The 18,852-nt window shown below is 43.9% G+C and overlaps 1 protein-coding gene across 3 annotated transcripts in view; it reads left to right on the top strand.

Annotated features, from left to right (window-relative positions):
- Positions 1-6,666: 6,666 nt before the first annotated feature.
- Positions 6,667-18,852, top strand: part of NDST1 (N-deacetylase and N-sulfotransferase 1) — a 29,770-nt gene continuing 17,584 nt past the window's right edge. For 2 of the 3 annotated variants that reach the window (XM_053377028.1, XM_053377029.1), the window contains exons 1-6: positions 6,667-7,223; positions 11,810-12,292; positions 13,903-13,990; positions 14,318-14,472; positions 16,720-16,905; positions 17,149-17,277. In XM_053377028.1, coding sequence (XP_053233003.1) covers positions 6,717-7,223; positions 11,810-12,292; positions 13,903-13,990; positions 14,318-14,472; positions 16,720-16,905; positions 17,149-17,277 — 1,548 coding nt within the window. In that variant the 5' untranslated portion in view covers positions 6,667-6,716. The remainder of the gene's footprint in view (positions 7,224-11,809; positions 12,293-13,902; positions 13,991-14,317; positions 14,473-16,719; positions 16,906-17,148; positions 17,278-18,852) is intronic. The other variant, XM_053377027.1, reaches the window with a different exon arrangement.

Below are 18,852 nucleotides of genomic sequence, written 5' to 3' on the forward strand. Positions count from 1 at the left end.
GCAATCTCTCCTTTTTTTACTTTGATGAATTACAGGTACAAACAAGGTGATCCTTACTGGGAAGGCCACATGCAGAGAGGGGAAATTTATCTCTTCTCCCCAGCATTGTTGGAACTGAAACTGAACATGAGCACCCACCCCTCATGCTACTATAATGTTTGGGGGTGTGTGTCTTTCCTGTTGTGGCAGTGAGAAGTTACTTCCTAAGTGTTCTAGCTGTGGGGAAGGGCAAGAGATGTTAGTTCCGATTGTGCTGTGGAGGGAAGAGAGAAGTCTTCCCACACCCACACAACATATGCCGCATTTCCAAGTTAAGGATTGCCTCCTGTGCGCATGCAATTAATAAAAATAAAAGTGGAAAGGAACCTACACGCTACACACTATGTGTAGTTTCGCCCCTAGATCCATTGATTTGTAGGGCAGGCAGGGTGGGGGAAGAAAATAAACATCCAAAAGCAACCTTCAAATACAAATTTGGTTCAGTTTCCACAGTCTCTTCCAGCTCGTTGCCCACAGAATTTCAAGTAGTAGTACATTGGTTTTATTTGGCTGTAAGAATGTAACCAAGTTTCAAGTTGTGGGCTCACTTACTCTTTTTGCCGTTTCATGAGCTCAGAAATAAAGTCTTTGCATTCAAAACATACGTACACAGTATCTGGAATTCAGCTAACTTTCACTCAGAGCAGACGCACGGAAATTAACAGACCTAAGTTGGTCATGGCCATTAATTTCAATAGGACTACTCCGAGTAAAGCTCACTCACCTATAAGTGCTAGTTTATCAAGGGAAAACTTCTCATTTAATAACCTACTTTACTGTATGACGTATCTATTTATGTGATATAAATGTTAATCTGTGATGTCTTTTTTTAAAAGCATTTATTAATTTTCCAATAAGAACATCCAATTAACATATCAGATCAAATCCAATAAAAATAAAAAACTAAAATAAAAAAAGTCCAATTGTCTTCCAAATTGTAATAATTTTTTGTTTTGGCTTCCCACTGTCTGAATTCCAAAGCGTTTTCAACATCATAGCCCTGCCTCTCATCATCATCAGTGTTTTTCATAATTCCATATCGTGATTTTGTGATGTCTTGTCTACATCCAGTTGGCTAATGTAGTTGTGCCAGACAGCTCAGATTTGGTCTATAGCTGAGGGTCGTTTTAAAGTTGCCCAGATAGTATCATACAGATAATAAATTATTGTTAATAATCGCTTGTAAAGCACCTAATGCTTACTAAGTGCTGTGCAGACATTAAAAACCAAGGTGGTTTGATTTATGAACGATCAGTAAGGAATATGGGCTGCTTTAGCTCAGCATTATGGGTAGTATTATGAAATATGGCTAGAAATCCTAGTACTGTAAATGGATGACGTATAGTTAGAGATTCTAGTAATTATGGTGGTTCCAGGACAGTATTATAGTCAGGAAATTCCTTTGGACAATAGGCAAACGCTATGCTTCATGCTAGGAAATAATAATAATAATAATAACAACAACAATAACAACAACAATAACAACAACAACAGCAACTATCATCATCATCACTGTTACTACTACTGCCACCATTTGCAGTAGGGAGTTGCCAGTGCCTCTTTATTCCAGTGGTTTGATGTGATGCCACAGAGAGAGTATTGGCAGAGAGGTCATGGCCTTTCTGACTGCCATGGATAGGCTTAGCTGCTCTGATGTCACCCTCAGTGCTTAGAAGGATTGTTGGAAATGTTAGTCTGAATTCTGAAGATCCAAACATTATTGAAATTAAATCCTTTCATATGGCACTACTTCAGTGGGTTTTGAATGAGCTCTTTGTAGAAAAAGTGGCATATAAATGTAGTAATAAATTTAATGAATCATTGATTCTGTGATCTCATGGCATTTTACTAGAAGAGCATGATTCTGCTTACCTTCTATGGCAGGATAGTTAGCATAATGCAAAGAGTTGTGTCAAATGCTGTAATTTGTGTAAACTGTGTGTTTGGAGCTATGTAAAACTTCCTAAATCCTCAGGAATATCACACCTTGGCCTGCCTGAGACACCTTATGTGTGATGCGATTTCCTCCTTCCCCACACCAAAATCCAAACTCTTAAAAGAGATGTTTCTTCTTGTTTCTGGGTCTCTCTTGCCTCCTTGCTAGGAAGGGAGGGAACTCTGTTGCAACAGAAAAAATAAAGACCTGTCTTGCTTTCACTGCCGCCTGCCTCCATCCATTCATCTCTGACCGATCATGGACTTAGGGGACTCAGTCCCTTGGGGAGTTGGGCAGCAAAAGCCAACCATCCCTATTTTTTCTATATCAGATGGATTCTGTCCAGGATCTTAGTCATGGCTGAGCTAGAGATCTAGCTATACAGTATGGGGGTTACCTGTGTCATATTGGCATAGCTGCTTTGCCCTGGCTTTCTAGTAGTATGGACATTTTTCTGTGATTTCTAGGGTGATAATTGTGATCTTTTCAAATATTGAGATGGTTCTATTTCACTCTCTCTCTGCCTTGCATAAACATAAAGAAAACCTTGATTTTGATGTTTTACACCCACTTGAGACAGATCAGGCATTTCTAAGGAACAGAAAAGGAGTGAAGGTAAGAAATCGATAGTCTAGGAGATCTGGCTTCAGGCCTTTTTTGTGACACTTCAGAGGCCTGGTGGGCAAATCTTTCCTACTCTTGGAATTAAACCTGTCCCCAGTTCCATTATCTCCTCGCTTCAGGCAGGAGGGGAAATGACTGGATTAAGCCTGGCATTAATCCAAACTACTTTTCAACCAGCTTCCTTTTTAATCGCACTGTTGTTGATTTTACTTGATACTTCCCCCCCCCTTTTAAAGTCATCTCCATCCTTCTGCTCGCAGCGTCTCACACCACATCCACTTTAGGGGTTGGCTGCTTGCTTCTTCCACTGCAATAAGGCGGCAACTGTCCTCTTGCATGATGCACAAATGTGTTAAAGTTCTGAAAGGGGGCAGACAAAATTGGAAACAGCCCTGGCCAGAAGCCTCCAAGCTACGATTCAGTAGGGCACCCGAGAGCTGGGAGGTTCTCTGTGGTGGCCTTTAGAAAAGCCTCCCCTGGATTGCTGGTTGATTCATGCTGGAGTCTATTAATAGCTTTGCTCCACCTGCTAAGGTGCGAAAGTCCAAGGCAGCAGGCCATTGGCTGCTACTCCCCTTCAGTCCAGAGGGTGCTGCCGTTGGTGACCTTCCAGCTGTCCCTGGGCAACTCTTCGAACACAGCAGAGCTGGGCTTAAAAGGAGGAGAGCAGAAGAACAATTGGGAGGAGAGGCTGGCAAGTAACAAGAGATCAGTGTAACTAAACACAGCAACTAAACCAGGACGTGCAGGCTCTGTCTTTCCAGATTTTGCAGATGTTAAACATTGGTGGGATACTTATTGGACTGCTTATTGTACATGTGCCTCGCCGTTAAGCCTGTTACATAGAAAACTAGGAGGCTGGGTTTCAAACGATAGGAGAACTTGAGTGGAATACCAAAGGTCAGTATCTGAATCACTCATCCAAAGGTCACTGCGTTTCAGGCTGTTTTGTCTTCGGAACAGACAGATGGCCCTTGCTCTCTTCCTGCGCTGCGTGGCTGTTTACAGCTCACCATGCCCTTTCCCTCGGTGGAGTGGAAGGCTTACCCTCATGATGTTTAGATAAGGGTTTCCTCTTTGCTGTTGTGTCAAACACCCGCAGCCAGTTGGCTTGAGCACTGCTTGTGTTGCATGTTAGAGTTGTTTTTCCGGGATGCACTTGAACACTTGATGCCCTTGAAAGGTGGCTTCAGGAGGCCACATGTTTGGATTTTGGTGGCCAGCCATCGTGTCTGGTAGAGCTGTCTTTGCTGTACAGGGACAGGCAGATGCACCCCTTTTTGAACCTGCTGTGCTCAGGGGGCAGTGGTGATGAGGAGCGGTGTGTGTAAAAACCCTTTCTCTCATACCTGCGGCATTGATGGGGGTGCATCCCAATGTGCTGGGCACCATTTTCCAAAGAGCCACTCTGCTTCCTTGTGCTTCTGAATACTTTAAAAAGAAGGTTTCTGCTTCAGGAAGGCGCGCAGGAGCCTTTTTCTTCTGGTTGATGGAACTGAACGTTTCTGGTAGTTGGTGGCAACCATATTGGTGGACCATGAGTATTGCTGTTCTGCAAAGGGGTTGTTAACATATAATGATGCTATAGAGGCTGAGTGAGTGTGTGTGTGTGTGTGTATGTATAGGAAGATCTGTTGCACAACACAACAAAAAGGGTTCTAGGATTTGGAGGAGTGTGTATCCCATGACTTATCGGCCGTCTGACTTGTGAACTTTAGCTGAAAGAATAAGGAATCCTCGTCACTTTTTTGTTTTGTTTTGTTTGTTTCTACTAACCCTTTTCTAAGTAGGGAAGCAGAAGAAAAATGGTATTGAATTGTCGGCACAAGTCTAAACATGCCTGGATCAGGTATTGGAAGCTTTGCCAGATGCTTAGCTCTGACTTGCACCTGAACATTGACTGTGGATGTGCATCTTTGAAAGTTTCAGGTGCTTATTCACAGATGCCTTTTAAGGGGAGTAGCATAATCGTGTTGTAGAACCCTGGGGGCCAAATGAAATGTGACCCGTTGAATGTGCCTTTCCATTTAACTGGAGGTTTTCGTAGAATTGTAGAATTGGAAGGGACCACAAGGATCATTTAACAATGCAAATTGTAACAGCTAGTCTAAACTGAGGTTGTCCATACTGCAACAAGCGCGGAGGGAGATTTTAATCAATTTTTCGCTGTGGAAAGTCCCTCCTCCGATGCTGGCAATTGTATTGGGAAGAAATCCCCACTGCTGCCAATGTGGGATATTTCCTTCTCCCAATGCAAGTGTCAGCTTCAGATGTGTCCTGAATGCTAAATATGCTGCTGGCCTTAAAAAAACCCCACCTCACCCCAAACCATACGCTTCAGGTTACATACGCTTCAGGTTACAGACTCTATTAACCCAGAAATATTGCTTCAGGTTAAGAACTTTGCTTCAGGATGAGAACAGAAATTGTGCTCCGGTGGCGTGGCAGCAGCAGGAGGCCCCATTAGCTAAAGTGGTGCTTCAGGTTATGAACAGTTTCAGGTTAGTACGGAACTCCGGAACGAATTAAGTACATAACCCGAGGTACCACTGTATCTTATAAGATACAAAACTTCCTTGCCCTGTACTGCAAATTGGTTATATAGAAGTAGATGGCCGGGTTTGCTCTTTTTAGGGGAAAAAGTAAATCTGGAAAAGAATCAAATGGGAAGTTTTGCCTCTGTGTGCATTGTTGAGGCTGTTTCTTGACAGCAGGACATCTTGTAGTTGTTTAGGAGTTGCAGGTGAAACGTGGCTTGAATCTGTAGTCTTTCCCTGGGTGCTGGCCTTGGAATGGCTGTTCCAAACTCTATGAGCGAAATCAGAATTGTTTCACTTTTTTTGGGTTTTTTGTGGGCAACGGGCCCCCGCTCTGGCTTTTCTTAAGTGTACAAAGAAACAGCAGTATTCTTACGGTTCTCTGCACTGTTGAACTATTAAGTATTAAAGGCTTCTTGTGGTGTGTTGGCAAGTGATTGACACTAAGCTGAAGCAGGTGCAGAGTGTGTGGCGGCTTCCTCAAAGCTATGTGGGGGTGAACAACTACGCTGGGAAAGCAAACTGCGGGCTCTCCCTGTGCCCACTGGGTGTTTAGGCCTCTGGATTGTATGGCAGCTGGCCCTTTGACTGGTACACCAAGAATGAGCTTGCGGGAGGAGGGGCTGTAGACCTACATATCTAGCCTAATAATGAAAGCTGAGCTTGAGGGCTGAAGCTGGCCTGTAATGCACTATCTGCCTTATGCAGACTAAAGGCCCCGGGAGGACCCAGCAAGCTACATTTGCATTTAAACACCACACATGCAAAACACCTATCTTGAATTTCCTTAGCTTTTTCTTCCAAAAAGCTTCTGTGACACAGAAAAGCCTTAGAAGCCTAGAGACACCCCCCTCCCATAAAAATAGTTTTAGTTAAAAGGGAGGTAGGATTCATATAGGGGTTCAGGCAGGGAGAACGCTACTGCTCACAATAATCAATTTGACACAATCCAACTCTTGTCATGCCTGGAGATAAAAACAAGTGCACTCCCTTGGATAAGTGGCATAGCGCCTGAACGTGTGCAAAGTTTATTTCCTTACCCTTTTATCGATCCAGGCCAACTTCAGCTGTGGCAACTTCTTTCATCAAAGGCATGGACCATAAATAAAGGTTTCTCTGTGGGAATATGCTGTGTTTGGGAGGCGGCTTGAGTTTGTGGGATCTTCCAGGTTGTGAGACTATGTTCTTCCCAGAGGAAATTTGCTAATACCTTGTTTGCCCTTTTTCTGTTAAACGCAGAACAGCGCTTCTGGTACACGCCCAAGGATTCACCATGCGTCTCCACCTGTTGAGAGATGTTCCGGAACCCCAAGACTGCCCAATTTCCGTCCTGATGATGCGTCAGTGATGATGCAAAGCTCTTGGTTTTTCTGCCTCAGAAAGGAACTCTGAATGGATTTGCCATGGTGACATGAAAAAAGACCAGGAGGGATAACGGACTTCCACGGGGGCGACTGTGCACACACACACGCTGCCTCTTAAGGAAATTGTCCTTTCCTGCATCAAGATCTGGAGGGAGGGAGGGGGGCTGGGTGGGGTGGGGTGGGGAAGGAACCTGAACACACTCTATCAAAGCAAGGATGACTTTGGTAAGGATTCGGAGGAGTTTCCGGCAGGTGTCTCCTCAGGTGGTGCTGTTCTTGCTGTTTGCCTTCTGCCTCCTCAGCGTTTTTGTCTCGGCCTATTATTTATATGGGTGGAAGAGGGGACTGGAGCCCTCGGGGGACATCCCAAGCCCGGACTGTGATGAACCGAAGGTCGCCCCTTCTCGCCTGCTTCCGCTGAAGCCCATCAAAGTGGTGGATTCTTCTCGCACAGACCCTTTGGTCCTTGTGTTTGTGGAAAGTCTCTACTCCCAGTTGGGCCAGGAGATAGTGGCCATCTTGGAGTCCAGCCGCTTCAAATACCTGACTGAGATTGCTCCAGGGAAGGGGGACATGCCCACACTGACGGACAAGGACCGAGGGCGCTTTGCACTGATCATCTACGAGAACATTCTGAAGTATGTGAACCTGGACGCCTGGAACCGCGAGCTCTTGGACAAGTACTGTGTTGAGTACGGTGTAGGAATCATTGGCTTCTTCAAGGTACTGGCTTTGGTTTGGGCAAAGCTTTTGTGGGAGCAGGTGGGGAAGAATCAGGCCACCTCCCGTGATGGGGTGCGAATTTCCTGCAGGAAATTTTTCTAGTGCTTTATTTTTCTGTGGGGGGAAAAATCGGTTTCATATACGGTTGTTGAATGGATGCCAATGGCAAGTACAGTATTAGGCAGACCTGGGCAGTTTCAAAGAATGTAGCTGTGTTTATTTAATACAAGTAAAATAAACATACTGAATTAAATCACATTTTCTGACGCAAGCTTAAAAAACACGGGGTTTTTTGGGGGGGGTAAAGTGTTTTATTATTGTTTCGTTTTATAATGTATATAAAACAGGGAACAATTATAGCAACAGATGAAAATTAAAAGATGAAAATCAACTATAGGCAACCCCCCGTTTACACGTGTTCAATATGTGTACAATTATGCGTGCACATGCTGCGCCAAACCCAGAAGTGACCAGAAATGTCACAAAAATGTTTTGAAAAGGGGTGGACCGGGGCACGGTGGGATGGAACAGGGTGTTTGCAGGCTTTTTCAATGGTGTTTCAGATAGACACAATTTCACTGATGTGTGCAAATGGTGGGTTGCCTGTATAAAATAGACATGTAGAATGAGTAGTTGCACTGTAGTTACAATTACATGAGCTGAATTTTTTTGATGCTAATTTTCATAAGAATCTTATATTTTTAAAAATATGTGTATTCTGCTGTATCATAAAAAAAATCAAAGCAGTTTACAGCAATAAAAGCATCAAAACTTCTCCCCCAGACCAACATCATTTCATGGGGACAAGGTTAGTCCAACTATGGAGCACAGATCACTCTCTGCATGAACACATGGCCTAGTCCTACAGCAAGGTTAGGATCGTCTGTGTTAAACTCCCTACAAATAGAAAATAAACACAGGAGTCACAAGGGTGGCCTAGCATCTCCCCCGCCAAATATTGCACTAGTTATGCCCTCAGATTTTGCTGCTCCAATGCCACCTTATTTTGTTGCAGTGTAAATCCAGTCTGTTTTAAAGAGGATGGATGAAGAGCTTCAAAGAGTGACATAAACCTTGGACTCAGGTCCAAGACCTAAGGGGGAAGGCCAGAAGCTTGCATCATAATGTTATAATCAAACACGTGTAACTGCGAACACTCCCGCAGTTACTTTTCAGATTGCTGTATTAGGTTCTTCCATGTATGTGGTGGGAGGAATGCATAATTATATTTGTATATAATTATGCCCATACCTTTCTATATACACCACAGATTCAGATACCCAAACAGCTGGAGTTTGCCCACTTCCTTCCTTCCTTCCTTGCTTGTTTGTGCTTTGCTGGTTGGTGGCAGCCATTTTCGGGCAGACACATCAGAGAGCAGGACAAATCAGGGAGCAGGAGAGACTGGAAAAATCAGTTTTTCCTTTCTCTCTCTTTTGCTGGTTGGCTGCAGCCATTTCAATAAGAAACCATTGAAAAAGTGGGAAGAAAGATTGGAAAAATCCCAGATTAGGAATGTTCCCTTGGGCATCCACGTAAATCGTGGACTCGTTATGTGAATGCTCACCAAACGAACGATTGTCAGGGAACACATTGCGTTTGGGAAGCAGGACCTGTGTGTACTTCTGAACCAGTCCTAAATAAAAATAATTTTAACAATGCGACAGTCCTTAGCTGGTGAAGAGGGCTGTAAAGTAGATCCTTAGTTGTGTACTTCTCAGGACAGAAGTTTGCTTTACTCTTTTTTTCTTTTTTTTAAAAGCACTTCAGTTTCCTCCCCTTTTTTCCTTGGACCCAATACTGTCTATACACATTTAAAGTACTCTCCCCCAAGAAAATTGGGAACTGTAGTTTACTTCCCACATTTCCCAGCACCCTTAACAAACTATAGGTCCCAAGATTCTTTGGTGGGGAAAGTTCTTAAAATGTATGGTATGTACACAGGTCTTCCTGAGGGAACATTCTTCCATCTCATTCCTTCTGCAGTTAGTGGTACAACAGTGCTGAGAGTGAATGCAGCTTTGAGGGCTTGGCTTGATAGCATGCTTCTCTGAAATTCATTACTGTTGGCTATTGCTGATACGATAGATTGCCTAGACTCTTAAGCAATAGCCCACCCGTATTACAATAGCACAGGTGCTTTCTGAAGGCATCTGTATCTGCCACATGCTGGCTCATGCTTGAACAGTAGGGACCTGGAAGAGCTTCAGCTTGCAAAATGTCAGCCTTTCTTGGACACCTTCTCACAGTCACTCCTCGCTATTGAATGGCTTGATGTCTTGCCAGCATCGAGCCTGATAAGTAAAAGGGCTGTGTATTTTAACTGATGCCAAGAGCGGATTTACAAATCTGCGCCTTTTGAGATGAGGCTGCAGCGCCTTTAGTTCTGCTGGTGACAGTAAAAAAGATAACAGTAATGGTCCTCTTGGGAACTGGTTAATGTGTGAAGAGAACAGATTGTAACAGGGATTTGGGGGCCATCCGGGTGTCTCTGCCTAGCATTATGACTTGACAAGGCCACCCCATCCTGTGTCCCTGCTTCCCCTAGTGATTCTTGGATTTGGTTTCCAAGAAGTCAAGTAGGAGGGGATGCAGGCTAACACAAACCGTATGGCATTTGCCACAGGTCTATTGCGTTATTCCCTGCTTGAATGGGTAAGCCAAGAAGGTTAAGAATCCAGGGCAGAAATGAAGCGTGTAAATGAGGCTTTATCCTGAGACCAAGAGCTGTCCTGCTGCTTTTGACAGACATTTTTTGCACAGCAGTCTGTTTTCTCTTCCATTCTGATTTCTCTTGCTTCCTTGGCTCGAACCCACGAAAGCAGTACTATATTAAATTGGTTTAAATTTTCAGAGTGGCAAAGAAGAATCAGTCTCCCTCCCTTGCTTCCTAACCCTCTGGCTTTCTGTCCATTTACATAGTTATATCTTTGAAAGATAATTTGATTGGGTGCTAAGTAGTATGGCTACACTGCATGTTGATCCCTTTCCAGACATACAGTTGGATAAAGCCTGTCCTTGAAAAATCCTTGGTTCATCACACAAAGTATATTCTGTGTGTATTTCAGTGAACTTTACTGGTGGAAAGTACACAGACCACACAACATGCACATTGCAATAATAAAACAGTGGCTTTCCTTTCTATTGACATAAATGAGAGAAGCAGAAGGGTCCAGAATATATGACGGGAAGAGCCCATCACAGTACTAAAACATATAGCCTAAATATAAGACTACAACCAAAATATAAGAGCCCAACCGCAAAGGCTGCTGACCTAACCATTTCTTTGCAGCTGTTTCAGAGAGGTACTCTGGTCCAGAGAGGCTCTCTAAGCCACAGAATTCAGCTTGGCTTGGTTTGTATATAAAAAGGCTGTATCTGATCTCTTCACCTCCGCGTCCTTCCCCAAGCAGCAGCCTCTTCATCCTCGTCAGAGTTTCCTCCCTCCAATCTAATGCAGTGGAACCTCTGTTGTCGAACATAATCTGTTCTGGAAGACTGTTCGACTTCTAAAACGTTCGACAACCGAGGCTCAGTGGGCGGTCAGCAAATCGAGAAAATTGAGAAATGTGCCTCATAAGCTGTTTGAGGCGTGTTCGAAAACTGAAGCAATTACTTCTGGGTTTTTGGCGTTTGAAAACTGAAACGTTTGGCTTCCGAGACGCTCGAAAACCGAGGTTCCACTGTAATCCTGTAGGGCTTCCCTTGTGAACCATCCACGCCCATCACATTTAAGCAAAGTTTTCTAGCAGCTGTGTATACCACCTTCCAACCCTCTCTGGCTTAGGTCTGCCCCCCTCACTTTCCTCCTCTTACATCTTCTTTGGTATGAGTGGAAATTTCAAAAATGAATGGCCTTAAATGAAGATTAGACAAATTCATGAAGAATAAGCTACCAGGGTTAGTGGCCACATGTAGCCTATGTTCTACCTCCGCTCTTGGAGGCAGTATGTTTCTGAATACCAGTTGCTGGAAGCCACAGGAGGACAGAGTGCTGTTGCACTTGGGTCCTGTTTGCAGGCTCCCCAAGAGCATCTTCTGATTGGCCACTGTGAGGATGGGGATGCTGTACTGGATGGTGCACCAGCCTTAACTTATGTTCTTAACCACCAGAGCTGCTCTTGGAGCCAACAGAACACCCATGTTTAGTAGTTTATAGTAGCAAGGAAACGCTTGAATTCCATAGACTGTTCCCCTGCTCTTGAAAGCCTGAAGTGACACACTCAGTACCACGTGTGCTTTCAGGAATTCAGTTAACATGTACACCAATCACCTTGTGCCATTATATTGCCTCTTAAGCATTGTTAATAAATAAATCTGAGACAAATAGGGTTCTAGTTCTTCACCCACTTTCATACTCTGCTTCCCCTCTGTTCTTTTCCTTATTGTTGGCAGCTACAAGAAATTTTTCTTATGTGACACAACTTGCAAATAAATACTTCACACAGCAGAACCAAAGAGGTAACCCCTCAAATTCTCTGATCCTTCCTCCTATATGGAAAATCATAAAGCCTCGCAAATGATGTCATCCTGTATACACGCAACACAAATGGGGTATAAATTCAGTTCATGTGATCTCCCTACAGGCCAATGAGAACAGCTTGCTGAGTGCTCAGCTGAAAGGCTTCCCCCTTTTTCTCCACTCCAACCTTGCGCTGAAGGACTGCAGCATCAACCCCAAATCACCACTCCTGTACATCACACGGCCCAGTGAAGTAGAGAAGGGACTCCTTCCAGGCGAGGACTGGACAGTCTTCCAGTCAAACCATTCCACCTACGAACCCATCCTCCTGGCCAAAACCAAGTCGGCAGAATCCATCCCACACATGAGCATTGATGCAGCACTCCATACCACTGTGGTTCAGGATCTGGGCCTCCACGATGGCATCCAGAGAGTCCTCTTTGGCAACAACCTCAACTTTTGGCTGCACAAACTGGTCTTTGTCGACGCTGTTTCTTTCCTCACTGGCAAGAGGCTTTCCCTCCCCCTGGACCGCTACGTCTTGGTGGACATTGATGATATTTTTGTTGGCAAGGAAGGCACACGGATGAAAGTGGATGATGTAAAGGTAATGACACACATAGCCAGGTTTTGCTTTTGAGGTTGGGATTTGGGGGAGATGTGGGGCTAGCTGTCCTGTGGATCCATTTCTTTGGGCTGAAAGCTACATGATGCTAGGATCTGTGCCCTGGATCCCTGAATCCTTCCTGCTGTTCTGCTGTTCTTCTACCTCTACCACACTGGATCTAGTGTGGTGTTTGTGCTTCTGTCATTCCCAGAATGTGTGAGCCTGGGATGGTGACATTTGAAATGCAGGAAGCGTAATCAGGTGTCCCAGCCTCATGGAATTTTAATGTAGACTCAGTAACCATTTCTTTTTTAAAAAACCTGTTGTTCACAGCCAACATATTATTGCTTTAGTTGAAAGCCCTTTAAATCAGGATTGCTGTGAATAGTTACACAAGTGCAAAAATGTAGAGATGGATTTCCTTGCGATTAAATTGGGAAGCACTAAAATTAAAAATCTTAACTTAGCCCAACATCACTTGTTTTTCAACATCTGATAAAGAGAACTGTAGGCTGTGAAAGTTTGTCTTTAAGGTGCTACAAAAACTATTTTTAGTAAGATCAAAGAAACAAGAACAAACTAAGAAAGCTCAGAACTTGGAACAAACTTTTGTTGTCTAGGGATAAAATGAACCTTTTACTACATAATGGTATATTACCAGAAATAGGTGAGAATAATGTGTGTGTGTAGGAATCAGTTAATGACCACTCTTCCTAATATTTCTATATCTTAGGGAGAGGGATCATTAACTGATTCCTTTGAGAAGAGCAAGAAGAAAGTTAGACTGATGTTAACAACCACGCTTTATTTTGTTTGGCTTAGGGAAACGATGGTTTAAGGCTTGAACACTTTCCTTTAAAAAAAAAAGGAAAAAGCACAATGTGCAACAGATTTATCACTAGGTCTCTTAAGCACATGTCTGTCTCAGCTTTGTTTCCCATAGAATTATTGTTAAACCTTTGCCTTTTCTCTGCTTTCTTAACAAAAATAGAGAGTGTAGCTCTCCAAACAAAGTCCCAGAAGAGTAATTAAGCAGGATTTATTTGTGCCTGATGAGGAACATCTGAACCCTTACTTGCCCCCACTTCTACTCCAGACACCTCCACTTCTAAATAACTAGTATTTATCTAACAAAGGCTAATCTAGTCACTATACTATTTGCTCACGTGAACTATCAAGTGCTTGCTTATGGTGGCAAAGGTGTTGTGGGAATCCCAAAACTGGGTTATTAGCAGATGGTGACCTTTGAGGTCTAGGAGGCTGCGGAAAATGTAAGCTGCACCTTCCTGGTAAGAGTGATATTGCAGCTTGCATGTTAATGACTGAAATGTGTATATATAAGGGCATGTGAGGAAAACCGATGTTTTGAATTGGTACTAAGGCCTCCTTGCATTTATACTGGTGGGATGGAAGCTTATGCACTGTGCTCCTTCCCCCACCACTGCTGGGATAATGTAAAAAAAAAAAAAAAAGGCGTATGCTATGTGAGAAGACACCATGCTGCAGCTCCTTCTCATCCTCTTCCTCCAGAAGCTGGGACTTCTATTCCCCCTGCTTTCTAAAGCGAATAGGCTATGGTTTTAAATGTTGCTTTTCATCCCACTCTGTAGGCTCTCTTTGACACCCAGAATGAACTGCGCACCCATATCCCCAACTTCACCTTCAATCTGGGTTACTCAGGGAAATTCTTCCACACAGGTAAGAAGGATTTGTGGGGTGTGTGCGTGACCTTATTTGGGCTCTCGGGTCTTTCACATTGTGTTGAGGGCTAGGCTAGAAGATCTGCCTGGTAGGTGATGATAGCTTTGTGGATCAGATTCACCAGGAAAGCTTCCCTTCCCTTTCATATTTTTGCCCCTGGAGGTCCAAGGCTTGATCAGTCTGTGTGTTGTGTGCAGGGTGGTTAATGAGGTTTTCATGTTCTACTGGGCAAAGCACATGGTTGGTTTGAGCCTGTGGGAGGAATGGCATTCCATTGCATGTCTTCAGTTTTTAGTCGTGACACTAGTGGTTTGGGTCTGTCAGGTACGGACGCGGAAGACGAAGGAGATGACCTGCTGCTCTCGTACGTGAAGGAGTTTTGGTGGTTCCCCCACATGTGGAGTCACATGCAGCCTCACCTCTTCCATAACCAATCTGTGCTGGCTGACCAAATGACCATGAACAAGAAATTTGCAGTTGTAAGTAAGACGCTTTCTGGGGACAGAAGCAGAAGGCTGGGGCAAAACAAAAAGCGGGTTGTACCTCAAAAGATGGAAGCAAGGCACGAGTCGATCATTTGTTTATTGTTCAGAATGATGAGTTTGCAATTGCAAAATGAAAAACCTAGCACTGCTAGGACATTGCCACAATGCATTGCATCAGCGCAGCATTCTTAAAAATGTCTCGTTGGCTGCTGCAGAAAACAGAACAACCATTTTTTGGGCTCCTGTCTACTATTTATGCAAGGAGTGTGATTCAAGTCTCCCCAGGGGTCTTATAGAACCAGCTTCTCCTACTGTATTGTCGGTCTGAGGTGTTGCACCCTTCATAGCATGATAATGAATTGGACCCCCAGGAAGAAAGCATGGCCTGCTTTCCTCCTCTCCTCTCTTGTTGTCTTCTTATGTTCAACCACTGATCTGTAATCCCACCATTTCCTATCTCTTTCTGGAAGGGGGATCTTGGTTCCTGTGATCCCTTCCTACAGTACTCTGTCTGTGATCCTAGTCTTTCACAACTAGTGCCCATGAGCCTCTTTTCTTAAACCTAAAGTCCACCTTCAGATTTTGTTATCAAATTCAAAACGAAAATGTCCAGGAGAGCAAACCGATGGTTATGCTGAGTGTGGAATCTCAGCCTCTCTAACCTTGAGCGCATAGCATTCTCTGGCACAGGGACAAATAGTGTCCCTGGTAATCCTGCTTTGCTCCAGGGACGCGGGTGGCGCTGTGGTCTAAACCACAGAGCCTAGGGCTTGCCAATCAGAAGGTCGGTGGTTCAAATCCCCGCGACGGGGTGAGCTCCCGTTGCTCAGTCCCTGCTCCTGCCAACCTAGCAGTTCAAAAGCACGTCAAAGTGCAAGTAGATAAATAGGTACCACTCCGGCGGGAAGGTAAAAGGCGTTTCCGTGCGCTGCTCTGGTTCTCCAGAAGCTGCTTAGTCATGCTGGCCACATGACCTGGAAGCTGTACGCCGGCTCCCTTGGCCAGTAAAGCAAGATGAGCGCCACAACCCCAGAGTCGTCCACGACTGGACCTAATGGTCAGGGGCACCTTTTACCAGTTTTCAAGAATGGCATAAACTTTCCTTGTTTCCTTTCTACCCAACTTTTCTGTTGATGTGCTAACTTCTTTTGTCTGAGGAATTCTTGAAAATTCCTTCATTTCACCTAACCCCACAGTTTAGTTACAAGTCGGTTCTTCATCCTGTTGCAAATAGGTTTTTATTTATTCATTCACCCTCTTGGTTCCAGGTGTCAGATAGCATCCAACACCTTTCAGTACAGTTCTTTATCTGACCTTTTCAAAAGATGGGTGCTGCCAAGTAACCAGTTCTTGATAGTGCCGTCTGTGGGACGCACAGCTCACTTCTCTTTGTTACTCTTTCAGCACAGCAGAGAGTCTGCTTGAACAAGCCCACTCAAGGGAGAAGAGAACTCAAAGATTAAATCATTAATCCTTTTTTTAAGGAGTTTTGCCAAAGATGCCCTTCGGTGCATCATACACACACAAAAAAGAATTTGCAGGTTGCTCCTTTGCGAATACGTGAACAAATGAAAAGAACCTGATCAAAGGGGAGAAACTTAAACATAGCCATAAAATCTCACAGAAGATCTTTCTTAAAACAATGAAGCACGAAAGTAGTGCTGGATAACTTGGGTGGCAGTCTGTATTCTCTAGTGTTGTGTAAGCTGTGACTTCATAAAATGTGCTACTATAGGCTTCTCCGTGTCCCCATGGGAGAGTTGCTCAAACTTAACACGGAATGACTGTTGCCTGTAAAACAGGGCTGAAATGTAATGTTCCAGGTTTTGTTCTTCAGTTATCCTTCTTGTATCTGCTGGAGAGCACCCAGTCTTGTGCTAGGATCACTGGAGCACGTAAAAGCCTTGCTGGCAAAACTTGCTATAAGGCTACACATGTTGCCCATATCATCTGTGTGATAAGTTGAGTGGGGACTTGGTGTTGTCAGACCCATTCGCTACTCTCTCCTGTATCTCACAGAATTTACACCTTGAACCGTCTTTCCCAGTTCCTCGAAATAGGATGCTGACATCTCCGCTACTTTGGGATGATATAGACTGCAGTGGGGAGGGGAGGTAATAAGATCTTCTTTTTAAAAAGCCCCTAAAGGCTGGATTCCATTCACTTGCGGTGGGAGCCTTTCATTAAAAGTCCACTGGTTACTCCGGCTGATACATTTATGATCTCTCTCTCTCTTCTTAGGAGCATGGCATCCCCACTGATATGGGCTATGCAGTGGCACCTCATCATTCAGGGGTGTACCCAGTCCATGTGCAATTGTATGAGGCCTGGAAACAAGTGTGGGGGATCCGAGTCACCAGCACGGAAGAGTACCCTCACCTCAAACCAGCCCGCTTCAGACGAGGCTTCATCCACAATGGAATCATGGTAAGCTTATCTTTCTTGCTTCACCCTCTCTCCACTACGTGAATAAGCTCAAACTCTCCATATTGTTTAAGGGGGATCCACTAACTTAAGTGCAGGCAACTTGTGTGTTTGTTTCCTGGAGGGACGGCGAGTACATCTTCCACCATCTGCTCAGAGCACGGAGCACTGGAACGGGCTGATTCTCTTGCTCCTTTTCAAAAACACCTGTAACTTGTGATATGTTTTCTTTCTGCTTCGTTCCAGGTTCTCCCACGGCAAACATGCGGCTTGTTCACACATACCATATTCTATAATGAATACCCTGGTGGGTCCAATGAACTGGATAAGATCATCAACGGAGGCGAGCTTTTTCTGACCGTGCTACTTAACCCTGTAAGTGTTGCTTTGATGAAGAATGGAAGGTCTAATTGCAGTGTGTAGAACCACTTCTTCTCCTTCTCCTCCTCCTCCTCCTCCTCCTCCTCCTCCTCCTCCTCCTCCTCCTTCTTTTTCTTCTTCTTCTCCTTCTCCTCCTCCTCCTCCTCCTCCTCCTCCTCCTCCTCCTCCTCCTCCTCCTCCTCCTTCTTTTTCTTCTTCTTCTCCTTCTCCTCCTCCTCCTCCTCCTCCTCCTCCTCCTCCTCCTCCTCCTCCTTCTTCTTCTTCTTCTTCTTCTTCTTCTTCTTCTTCTTCTTCTTCTTCTATGGCATTTTGAAATAAAGTCTAAAACCACAAGCACCAAATAGAAGGAAAGCAACAAGATCACTGAGAAAATGGGGAAAAGGTAACTCCCTGAGTGACAGACCTTGGTGTGTTATGGGTGAGTTTGGGTGGTGGTAAAGCAGCCTGAGAAGAAGCTCCTGAATAGGTTGAAAGAACTTTTAAGGAAGACTGGAAAAGATTTGCAGAATATTAGAAAAATCACTGTAAACAGATTAAAATGCTAGCAAGGTTTGAAAAGGTTGGCAGTAGGACCCATGGAAGGGAAGGTGGGAAGTCTAGAGATTCGGAGTAATCTCTAAATATGGATATGTATTTGGTATTGTTGTAATTTTATACTTGCAAAATCAAATAAAAATATTACCCCCCCCAAAAAAAACACATTAGCAGGGTTAGAATAAATTCAGCAGTATGAAGTTTACTGAAATAAAACTGAAAAAGAGAGAGTACGGAATTATTGGAATATGCAGTGGTAAAGGGTTAAAAAACGAACCATGGAAGTGGGGGAAAGGAAGTTGATGATGCAATATTAAATTATTATTATTATGTACGGTTTGTACTTTGGTAAAATGTCAATGTGCAAATTTTTAAAATTCAAAATGATAAATAAAATTTAAAAGAAGAAGAAGAAGCTGCTGAGTTTGGATTTTTAAGCTATGTAGCCAAAATCATAGTGACAGAGAAATGCATTTGTATTTGTTTGGAGCATTGTTTGGTAAGTGGAAACCACATCCTGGGCCCCACAGCATCTCTTTAAAAGCTGAGATCCATTGCTTGCTTCACTTGCTAAGTAGGTTTGTGCATAAGCATGGTGTCCCAGATTTTAGAAGATTGCATGGGAGATTTCTATAGTTATGTGAGACACACAATTTCTCTGCTGTATAAAATTGCTTGAGAAGGTCTTGATGCAGGAATCCAGGGCCATCGGATTTGAAGTGATCAAATTGCATAGCTTTAGGTGTTTGCCAGCAGTTTGAAATGAATGTAAATGAATGTCTTTCTGCCTTTTATGATCCTAGAAAATGCACGTGATCCAACATTTTGAAGTAGTCTGGAAGTCTACTAAAGCTGCTATCTCTTCCAGGCTATCTGTTCAGAGAGGGAAAATGCCTCAAATCTGGTTTCCTCTCCAGATTTCTAGGGCTGCTTCTGTTCTCACTGACCCTTGCTCCCTTTGCATTTGCTTAGTTATCTTGTTGTTAATTTCTGTCTTGTCATGAGATAGGATGTTTGGTGGGGAAGGTCTGTGGG

The sequence above is a fragment of the Podarcis raffonei genome, chromosome 2 (genome assembly GCF_027172205.1).
Source record: "Podarcis raffonei isolate rPodRaf1 chromosome 2, rPodRaf1.pri, whole genome shotgun sequence".
NCBI lineage: Eukaryota > Metazoa > Chordata > Lepidosauria > Squamata > Lacertidae > Podarcis > Podarcis raffonei.